This window comes from Monoraphidium neglectum, assembly GCF_000611645.1.
Source record: "Monoraphidium neglectum strain SAG 48.87 unplaced genomic scaffold scaffold01640, whole genome shotgun sequence".
Lineage (NCBI taxonomy): Eukaryota > Viridiplantae > Chlorophyta > Chlorophyceae > Sphaeropleales > Selenastraceae > Monoraphidium > Monoraphidium neglectum.
Window position 1 is genome coordinate 1,471 of NW_014011988.1, and position 10,772 is coordinate 12,242.

At 66.1% G+C, this 10,772-nt stretch overlaps 2 protein-coding genes across 2 annotated transcripts; both read left to right on the forward strand.

Moving 5' to 3' along the window:
- Nucleotides 1-1,859: 1,859 nt before the first annotated feature.
- Nucleotides 1,860-5,925, forward strand: MNEG_8560 (Translation initiation factor IF-3; the record flags this gene model as incomplete). The annotated part of the gene is made up of 7 exons (XM_014042966.1): nt 1,860-2,195; nt 2,437-2,568; nt 2,758-2,842; nt 3,074-3,131; nt 3,367-3,484; nt 4,738-5,037; nt 5,299-5,925. The coding sequence occupies 7 exons, from the start codon at nt 1,860-1,862 to the stop codon at nt 5,923-5,925; spliced, it is 1,656 nt and encodes a 551-aa protein (XP_013898420.1).
- Nucleotides 5,926-8,191: 2,266 nt separating this feature from the next.
- MNEG_8561 (chromosome transmission fidelity protein 4) lies at nt 8,192-10,607 on the forward strand (the record flags this gene model as incomplete). Its single annotated transcript, XM_014042967.1, has 8 exons — nt 8,192-8,204; nt 8,334-8,482; nt 8,735-8,887; nt 9,101-9,253; nt 9,457-9,569; nt 9,782-9,849; nt 10,068-10,159; nt 10,455-10,607. The coding sequence occupies 8 exons, from the start codon at nt 8,192-8,194 to the stop codon at nt 10,605-10,607; spliced, it is 894 nt and encodes a 297-aa protein (XP_013898421.1).
- Nucleotides 10,608-10,772: the final 165 nt, after the last annotated feature.

Below are 10,772 nucleotides of genomic sequence, written 5' to 3' on the forward strand. Positions count from 1 at the left end.
TGGGGCAGTGGGGGGTGGTTGGGACATGGCCGGGGTTGGCCTCAGCAGTGGGACGGCGTGACCCGCAAAAGCAGGCTGCGCGTGCTGGCCGGGCAGGCCCCTTGCCTTGGTGAAGCAAGGATGGGGGATGCTGCCAGGTCCATGTTTCGTCTGCCTTGCTGGTTGCAAATGTCCCTTGCACCCAGAGCTGCGCGGCGGCTGCAACAGCAGCATCGGACGCCATGCGCACACGGTGACATCAACCCAACCTTTCACGCCTGCTTGATTGCGCCCAGCACGCGTGTAGGGCTACTGGCATGTCCTGGCCCGCTTGCTGCAAGCGGAGCAGGCGCAAAGCGCCACATACTGTACCTCATAGTGCGTGTGGCGAAGCGGGACGGGCCCTGTTTCCGCATGCGCAAGTCGTTGGCCCCGACGTACAGGCGAGGTAGACTGCGCTGCAGCCCTCCAAGAACTTGCAACAGCCCCTCGCCATGGCGCCTGTCGCCTGGCCGTTCCCCTGCTCAGGACATGCGCCACAAGCTCGTGGCGGCGCTGCTAGGCAGTGGCGTGGGCCAGGACGAGGTCAAGGCGGCGGTTGCCGAGCATGACCTGGACGCACTGGGATGGTTTGAGTGACGTCGAGGCTGAGCTGACAGAAAGCCAGGGCAGCCGACGTGGGGCGACGCGGCGTTGCGGGGCGACTGACGGAGGCACCAGCTGAGTTCATGCGTCCAATGACTCAAAGCTTGCTTTGATTGAAGACACTTGAGACTGTTGTGCAAGGGCTGCCTGCCGCCTTGAAGTCATAGGACCCGACAAAACGCTGATTTGGGGGACCCCTCAGCATTGCAAAGGTCACAGTTGTAACAGTCTCCAGGTTCCGTACAGTGTGGGAGAACCTTGGATGTGTGCTCCGTGACAATTGCACGGCCGTGCATAACGCGGGGACGCATGCTTGGGGGGCGGCGGCGTGGTGCGGCGGTCTGGGGGACCAGCTTGATGGCGTTGTGGGAGTCTCGGAGCGAGGGGTGCTGCTCCAGTGACGTGGCTGTGTGTGTCCACTGCCTTCCCAGCGCAGAAGGTTTCCAAAAACAACAACTGTTTGACCCCAAAAACACCTGCATCTGTGTTGGCCCCATGTTTCCATGCTTGCTGCTGAAGATATTTCCATGCTTGCTGCTGATACTCAGATACTCATCATACAGTATGTGACTGCAATACAGCCAAGCCCACCGTACCCTTGCGTGCGTCCGTCAAATCTTTAGATTCTCCTGTGAGCATCTGTTGCTGCCGGCGACGTCCACATGCACTTCTGAGATGGGGCACAGCAGTCAAGCCGGAGCCTGCGTCACCAGGCTGCTGACCGGCCCTGAGTCAGCGTGCCACTCACACTGCGCATGCCATTGGTTCTTGAGCTTGCTCGGTAATGTGCCATCGCTGACATTATCGTCGCGTGGTGATTCTGGTTGATTGTACAATCTGTAGCGAGCGTTGTTGGACAAGGTTGTGATCACACTGATCTGCTCAGGCATTGTTACCGGTTGACAGAAGCATGGCGCTGGTTTACAACGCCATGAATGCTCTCCGACGAACCCATGCCAGTGGGTGGCTCGATGGCAGGGGTCTCGCCCTGGTCTCGCATCTGTTTGATCAGGCATCTAGGAGCTCAGTAGACCCTAAACACTGTTGCGAGCACAACAGTATATCAGTGACCTGTGAGCAATGGAGCAGCAGTGCCCCAGCAGGCAGCTTGGGAGCCGCACTCCCTCCATCCTGGATGCAGCTGGCGCCGCTCCCTGGTGGCCAGCGGTATTTATCCCATGAAAAGTGCGTTGGCATCCGCTGCTCTACGCTTGCTCGCGGCATAATTTGGCACAATGTCATTCTCATGGGAGACGTGGAACTCGCTCGGCGGAGCAGCCTGCAGCGCGGCGCGCCTTGCCATTTGCCATTCTAGCCCCTGCTGCTTCCTGAACCCTCTACTAGCCCCCACCGTGCAGCCCCGCCCCGCCCCGACCAACCCCGCCTCCCGCAGCCGACACAACGCGCGCGCCAAGCCCGGCCAGCGGCCCGCCTTCCGGCCCGACCGGGGCCCGCCGCAGCAGCAGCAGCAGCCGTCCCAGAGGGCGGCGCCGCGCAAGCCCAAGGCGCGCGTCAACGGCGACATCCGCGCGGCGCAGGTCCGCGCGGTCCTCCCTGACGGCAGCAACCAGGTGCGCAGCGGCTGGCTGCACCACAAGCGTGGCACATGGTTACAAGTGATGTGCGGCAGGCAGCAAGAGCACACCCAGAACCCGGTGACGTCAGAGCGCCTTGGCGCCTGACCCCACTGCTAAGTCGCGTCCAGCATAAAGAAGCAGGCTTCTTCTGCTGCGCTCCCGTCGTCGTTGCGTGCGCGCGCCGCGCGTCGTTGTTGTATCTCCCGCCTCGCCGGCGCCCCCGCCGTCCCGCCAGGTGCTGCCGCTGGCGGAGGCGGTGCGGCTGGCGCAGGGGCTCGGCCTCGACCTGGTTGAGGTGCCGGGGACCAGCAACCCCGTGGTGGCCAAGGTGGTGGACTGGGAGGCGTTGCAGAGCCAGCAGCGCAAGGTGGGTGGATGGAGGGCAAAGGCGACGGCGGTTTGCTCCCTGGGCAGCTCGCTGCATGACCTTTTCTCGGTGATGTGTGTCGTCCGCATGGCCGGGCGCGTGTGCGCTGCGACAGCTGCGCCTGCCCAGCACGGTGACAGCAGCCAAAAGAGGGTTCCTTGCACGCCGCCCGCTTTGTTTGGTCCGCAGGCCGATGACGAGGCGGCGCGGCGCGAGCGGCTCCGCGCCAAGCTGTCCACCCCAAAGGAAATGCAGTTCACGTCGCGCATCGGGGGTGCGCCCAAGCCGCTGCTGCCTCCGCCGAGAGGGCGATGCGTGCGCCCGCGCTCTGACGCGGGGCTCTGCGAGGGCTTGCAGCCGCTGATTTTGCGACCAGACGGGTCATCTGCGCGGGCGTGCGGGCCACTGGTTGCGGCAGTTGCCTCAGAAACGCCGTCCGACGGTCCCTGCCACTACCCCGCCCTTGCTCATTGAAGTGCTCCTCCAACCCCCGCCCACCCCTCAGACCATGATATAGAGATTAAGATGCGGAAGGTTCACGAGTTCCTTGATTCCGGGCTCAAGTGAGCCATGGAGGGACCGGCCCGGCGCCTGCCGCCGCAGCAGCCTCGGCACCCCGCTTGCGGCTTCGGCAGCGCGCCGCATTGGCCCCCTCGCCTTGACTGCGACACCCACATCTCGACAAATCGGAACCTGCACTGCCGCGCCGTCGCCGCTGCTTGGCTGTGTGTGGACACGCGCGACGCACTTCGTCCCCCCGCCGTCGCTGCGCGCCTGCCGCGGTGCGCCGGCCCGCAGGGTGCTGCTCGTCGTGAAGCACCGGCGGGAGGAGGGCGGCGCGGCCGCGCTGGCCCTGGACTACCTCCTGGAGCGCCTCAAGGGCGAGCGGCCGGGGCTGGAAGTCAGCAAGCGCACGGTAGGCGGCCCTCACCAGATGCAGGGTGAGGGGGAGCGGGCGCGTTGCTGCTCGCGTGCTGGCTGCGGCGCACTGCGCGTGGGCTGAGGGTGCGGGTTGCCGGCCTCCGGGTTTGGCTGATCTTTGCCGGGGGGAGGTAGCGTGGGCCGACGCGCGCCAACATGGGGCGTGCATGTGCCACAATCCCGCAGGAGGGCAGCCGCAGCATGAACACGACAGTGTCGTGGCCGCCGGCCGTGGCCAGGGCACTCAGGGGCGAGTGACAGAGGGGAGCTGCGCGGACTATCACTGCGCTGGCGGACATTGTTGCTGCTGCGGCGCCGTGTGTAACAATATGCCATGCTGCTGCGTTTGTTCGGTACTCCTCTCAGCACATTGCTGGATTGGCGTGGGGCACTCGCCTGCCGTGCGGCCTCGAGTCAACCGAACCACCAGACCAAGCAGGCAGCCCCCGCTGCCAGCCCAGAGGGTCTGTGCTGGTGTTCTGAGCGACGGACAGTTTTGCGCTGGGGGCTGATGGCAGAGGGACATTAAAATGGGGGTTGCGTGTGGGCTCTCTCGCACCCCCAACCTTCCTTCTTGCGAACCTGAACGGATCCAAAGAAACAATCTCCTGGCGAGACATGCGCACGCGTGCGCGTGTCGCCCATCGCACGGCAACACACACGTATATGACAGGGAATGAGAATCCTGACGCGGCGCTACCTGTTAACGGAGCCCACCCCGCACAAGGATGACCAATTCCCTCTCAACATGCCCCTCGTACCTGTCCGTCGGACTCCGTGCAGCAGCATCTACGGTAGAACGCCACCCGTTTCCTTCGAGAATGCGTTTTCAAGTCGTTTATCACAGCCATTGTGATGCGCGTTGACACTGCCGTTCCTCCCGCGTGCAGCACACGTTGTCTCGCACCGATCCCCGCATCTGAGCGGAGCTGCTGGCGCAGAGACTCGTCGACATGTGTTGCAGCGTGATGGGGTGGATTGAGCTGGACGTGGACGCTGCCGCTCGTACTCCCGGCATTGGTATCTCGCCAATGCTCGCCACTGCAGCGGAGGCCGGCTTTCGGGAAGCCAGGGAGCGTGCTTATCGGCTCATGAAACCCCATGGAACGGCAGCCAAGGTGAGGGCAAAAGCCTGTTGCACAGCGGGTGCCGCCTGCTGTGCGCACGCGCAGCGCACGCATGTCCCGCGGGCCGCCCCGAGCCGCGACCAACCCGGCCGTACGCGCGCCCAACCTGTCCACCCAGCAGCTGGCGCTGGACGTGCGACATGCAAAGGTAGCGCTGGTCCGCGAGGAGGGCGCCGCAACCCCCGCCGCGCTTTGCGCACGCCTGTCGGGCCTTGGCTACCCCGCCATGTGCGTCGCCGCTTCGCGGGGCGGCGGCAGCGCTGGCGCAGCCAAGAGCGCGCAGTGCTTCAAGAGCCTGCGGCACGTTTTCATCGTGGTGCGGCCTGAGCGCGTGCGGCATGCAGGTCGCGGCGACGCCAGCATCCGGCGGGAAGGCGCAGTGGTGCACGAGGAGTTGATCGTCGATGCGGCCTTCAAGGAGGTGCGCACAGCGGGCGGTCACTTTTTTCTGTGGCCCCCTCCTGTATGGCGCATGCACCATGCTGTTGATGCAGCGAACTGTGTGCATTATTTGTAAAAGCATTCGGCGGTGCTTCTGTCCAGCGAGGCTGCGTTTTCAGGGACGACTCCTGTCGTTCACCACTGCGGCGCTCGGGTGTGCCTCACCGCATGCCCTGCGCCCAGCCGCCCGACTGCAACCGACAGACTCCCTCGGCACCCTCCCCCTCCCTTACCTACGCAGCACTTTTTAATCCCGCACCCCACGCCCGCCTATGCGGATCTCCTGGCCTCCCTGCCGGATGAGTTTGTCGGCCCGCGGTCGCGCCTGGACCCCCTGGTGGCCTGCCTGTGCGACCAGATGGCGCTCTCCTTCAAAGCCCAGGGCTTCACGCTGCCGCCCTGGCGCCGCCCCGAAGCGATCGCCTCAAAGTGGCTGCCGGCACGCAGCGGCGGCGCCGACTGCAACAGCACCGCGGCGGGGGCCGGCGCGGCTGGGTGCAGCCCCGGCAGCGTAGGCAACGCGCCGCCGCAGTGCACTGCGGCCACGACGGCTGCGGCATTCTCATTCAGCCGGTTGGACGAGGGCGAGCTCCTGCGCCAGACACTGGCGGGCCGCTGCCGTGGCCTGCTGAGCGGGAAGCTGCTCGGCAGCGCCGCCGCCGCCGCCGCCGCCGCCGCTGCCAACGGCGGTGGCGGTCAGCTGTCCGCGCGCGCAGGCCGCGCGCCGGCGTGCGCAGCGGCCGCTGGCGGCTTTGGGCAGGGCTCCGTGTGCCGGCAGCCGCCGGTTTGCTCGGGCCAGCCCGCGACGTGGCGTGTGCGCGTGGCTTCGCACTTCCAGCAGCCACCGCAGCACCGCCCTCGCGCGTGATCGCGCACAGCCATGTTTTTGGAACGACTTCCCCCGTTGCTGGCCCTTCCCGAACCCGTTTTTTGACGGCCCGCGGGCGCCGGCACTACTTAGCCGCCTGAATGCGGCAGTTTGTGCGCGGCTGCGCCTTCCCGTGGATGGGCAAACCCGTTTGTGGGGCAGCCTACGGGCGTGCATGAAGCAGCTTGAGCCCCAGTTCAGGTAGAGGGGTGGGGCCTACCCAGGCACGCCGTGTGCACGTCAATGCGGCCCAATACGCGAGGGCCTGGGCCGCCTGCGCGGCGGCAAGCGTCGCGCGGCACCACCCCGCCCGCCCACCGACGCGTGTGCGTTGTTCCCCACACAAGGCAGCCGAAGAGGCTCTGACACCCATCACTGCTGTGTCGCCAAGGCACGCGGGGCTGCGGACACACGGGGCCGCCCGAGAAACGTGTTGCGTGCCGGCGAGCGTTGCTTCCTGCTGTCACAGGGTGCCTGGGGGCGCGCGGCGGCGGCTAGGGGCGCTTTTGAGCAACCCCGCCCCTAGTGCCGTGCGTGCGCCCCCGGGCCCCTTTTTTTGGGCCACGACATTGATGTATTGGTTGAATGCTGCATTTGGCCAGCCCACCGGGCTGGCAGGGGGCCCGAATCTCGGGGCTGGCAGGGGCTCCAAACCTTGGGGTTTGCTAGGGTCCAAAACCGCTGTTTGTCCTGTCAGGCGGACAGGCTGCGCCAACTGGGGCGCGTTTTTCCCCGCCACTCGATGGTGGGAGGGCTCTCGAGGGCTCCCGGGTGTGTTTTGGCTGAACCCACGCTCCGCAAGGAGTTGAGTTTGCTCGCCGTTGAGTGCGCAACAGTCCCAGGCCCATGCTGTAGGTCAAGCCACCACCCCGTGGGGGCCGCAGCAGGCAGCAGCCGTTTTCCTGACGCGCTTCAGGTCAGATGTGTCACGGAGGGTTAGCCGCAATGCTCTTGCGCTCTACGAATACAAGCACCATCCTTGCCCCAAGTCCAACCCCTCGAATCCACGGGTAGCACACACGACCCTTTGGCAGCCCTGCCACCACTGCGCACGCTTGGCGTCAACCCCGGTGGCGCCGGCACTGCGCCAGCCCCACTGCAAGCCCGCCTCGCAGGCGCCCTCTGCTTTTTTGAGCGCCAACGGACGCACGTGCATCACAACCGCTGCGCACAAGAGAATCCCTGCTGCTCACATGCCACGCACGGCACCTTCCCAACGCGCTTTCCAGCCAGCTCGCTTGCACACATGCATTCCAGCCGAGCCCCCCCTCAAGCACTCTAGAATTGCAAAGCGAAGCGAGCGCGCGGGCCTGCATAGGCATGGCCCTCGTGCGTTTTTGGAGGGCGACAGGCCGAGCAGCCGCACGCACAGCAGGGCACCATCCCAGGAGACGCGCTGCCAAGCGCCTGCCCTTTCCCGCCGAAAACCCCTGCTGGCTTGAGCATGAGCTCGTTGCCGATCGCCTGCCCTCACGCGTATTAGTCAGGATTCTGATTCCCTGCAACCAGTAGCCCAGCTTTTCCAACTGTCTTCTGCCCCTGTGCCGTCCCGATGCGGTCGCCGTGCCTTGTTGAAGTGATTGTGGGCTGACAGCCCGCCCTTGAGGTGTTGGGAGCCGCGTGGTGCATACACTGGGGTTGCCAGGGCCTTTGGGATGCGAAGGCCCTGGCGCCCTCCCTTCCAGTCACGGAAGCGCATGCCGTGAGAGCCTGCTGATGAGCATTCTTGCCTGCGCTGGTCCCCGCGGTTGCTTGTTCCAGCTGTGCTGCTCGTGTGGTGAGCGTTGCAAGCGACCGCCCCATGTGAAGCGCTGGTGCAAGCTTTTTGTTGTGCGTCGAAATGGTTGTTTGTAATCGCCCGCATATCATCTCCAAGAAGCCGGTACGGTGATGGCGTAGGCCTCGCAGGGGTGAGTGGTGGTCATGGGCAATGCATTCAGAGTGCCTGGGGCCGAAGACCGGACAGCACATCGTGCGTCGCTGCGGTCACGACGCTGAGCTTCCTGTCAGGCAATCACAAGCCAAAGCATTGGCAAAAGGTCATGCCAATTACTATGATTTGCCAATGTGCAGTTGGCATGTACGGTAGTACAACGGCTGGGGCCACATCTCCCGCCCGCCCAGTGCAGCTCGAATGACTCAACCTGCGGGGCGGTGTCTTGCCTGTGCACCACTGGTCTCCTGACGGGGTCGAGTTCGGATTGACTCCATACCATACTCGACGTGTTCATCGTGCGCCATTATCCGGGCTTCGCGGCCATTCAAAATGTCCGCGAACGGTGATCTAGGCGGGGAACAGAATGACAAGCGGGTTTTGTGCGGGGCACACGGTATAGGATTTTCCTCAATATCATGGTGCCAGATCGGTGGCGAAGACGGCTCTCGGCCCGTTTGGCACGCTGTCACAGCCGGGCAGGACGGCAAGCTCGTTTTGCGTAACGGAGACGAGGGCCTCGGTGTTGTCAAGATTTCAGGGGATCATGAGAAACCCGCTGCTGACCTAGCAGTCACGCCGGATGGCAAGAGCGTCGTGGTGATCGATGACCAGTATGTGCAGGTGCGCGTAGCGCGCGCCTCGCTCAGTGCAGTCATCGCGCATGCACGACCATACAGGGGGCATGCAATGCAGGCAGTGGCGCTGCAGCGCAGCACCTGCGGGGTCAGCTTAATCAACCCAACCTGTCAGGGGTCAACATTTGAAAGTGACCCTCGCGGTCTTGTCCGCACAGTCACGCTCTCGACCTCTTTCGCACGCCCACGCGCACGACCGCGCCGTTCCCGCCGCCGCCGCCGCCGCTTCCACCTGCAGATCTACTGCACGCCGGACCTGGACCTGCTCACGAGCGCGTGCCGCTTCACGCTGCCCGGGCGCAGCGTGGCGGTCGGCGGCAGGGACGGGGACGTGCTCGCGGCGGGCGGCGACGACGGCCTGCTGAAGCTCGTCAGGATCAGCGAGGGCAAGGTGCGGCGCGGCGCACGCACGGCAGGGAGACGAGCGTCAAGCTGCGCTCTCGACCATTGTCGGCTGGCAAGGCGGTCGCCGGCCCTGACGTCTTAGGCTTGAAACGCCCCGCCGACGCTCTGTGCTTTGCGCCTCGTGCCTGTCCCGCACCCCGACTGCAGTCATCCGTAGCAAGCCATGCATACCTTCCCCTGCCAAACCCACACGCATCAGGTGCTGCGGCAGATCCGCACCAAGGGCTTCGTGCGCAGCGTGTCGCTGGACCCGGAGGGCAGCTACGTGGCAGCTTCCCTCGCGGACGGCAACCTGGGCATATGGGACGTGAACGACGGCTCCCAGGAGATGCGCAAGCACGTCTGCCCCAAGGTTTGGGGGCCAGGCCGGCAAGAGAGCGCTGCCGTTTGCGCAGGTCCTCACGCGTGCTTCGCCCGCTGCTCTCGGCGCGCCACCCCTGTCCTGCGCAGCGGCAGCAGCGCGCTGCGCAGGGCCTGCCGCTGCCTCACTATGCGTGGCGCGTTTCCGGCGTGGGGCCCTGAACGATGCGCTCCACCACACTCGCGTGGACGCAGGTAGACACCGCCTCGACGCGGCGCAGCACGGTCGCGTGGTCGCCGGACGGCGGGGCGCTGCTGGCGGCGCCGGGGCGCGACGGTGACGTGGCCCTGCTGGAGCGCCTCAGCTGGTGGGTGCGGGGTGTACAAAACGCATGAAATCAAAAGCGGCGGCCCAGCCTCTGAGCGTGGTCGCGTCCACAGCATCCAGCGGGGTCGCAGCGGCTAGCATGGTAACCGACCAGCAGCGGCCGCGGGGCGCGCCCCGGCGCCTGCCGTGGTGCGGTGACACACACCTTGCCTCACGCCGCTGCGCGGACCGCCCTGCTGCGTGGCCCCGCAGGAAGGCGGTGCAATACCTGGGTGGTGCCCACACCGGCGACGTCAACACCCTCGCCTTCTCGCCAAACGGTGCGCGGCTGCTTCCGGGAGCGGCCGCGGAGGGCAACCATCCCGGCTCGTGAGCGGGCGCGAGTGCAGGCGCATGCGCATGCACACACACGCACACACACGCGCGCGCGCACACACACACACACACACACGCATTAACACACAAGCACTTGCACGCCCTCCCTTGCATCCGCACATTCTTCGACTCACCCCATCCCTCCCTCAAAACGGCCCCCCAGGCGTTTACCTCGCGACGGGGGGGCTGGACAAGCAGGTGGTGGTGTGGCTGGCGGAGAAGGGCGTTGCGGTGGCAAAGACCACTCTGGAGGAGGTGCGCGGGCCGGGCTGGGCTGGCGGCGGCGCGTGACAGTGCCCCCCCTCCACCCCCTGCGCTCGCAGGCCTGCGCGGGCGCGAGGGAGGGCGGGGAGGGGGCTTGAGCCGTGCGCCCTCGGAGCGCGCTCTGGCAGCCGGCTGCGTCTGAGGCCGTTGCTCGACCGCCAGCGGCGGGTGTGTCGGCATCCTGTTGGATCGTGCGCCCCACGGCCGGCGCGCGCGGTGACACACGGGAGCCCATGGCGGCTGGCCCCCCGCGCAGGTGCCCTCCCGCCTGTCGTGGCACCCCCAGGGTGACGCGCTGCTGATCGCGGGCGAGGGCGGCAGCGTGGGCCTCTGGTCACACGTGGTGCCTGCCGGGCTGCCTAGCCCCTGGCGCAACCAAGATGAGGTCCTGAGGCACGCGGATGCAGCAGCGGCGGGTGAGGCCGGGGCGTTTGGGTAGTTTGGGGAGGGCGGCGGCGCGGCTGAGGCGGGGGACCATGCATGTGACAGGCAGAGAGGCGGCCGCGCAGGGTGGGGCCCTGTTCTGGGGGCAGGCAGGGGCGAAAAGATGGCTGCTCGGCTGGCGCTGCAGCGGCGGAGCAGGAGGGAAGCATGGTGCGACGCC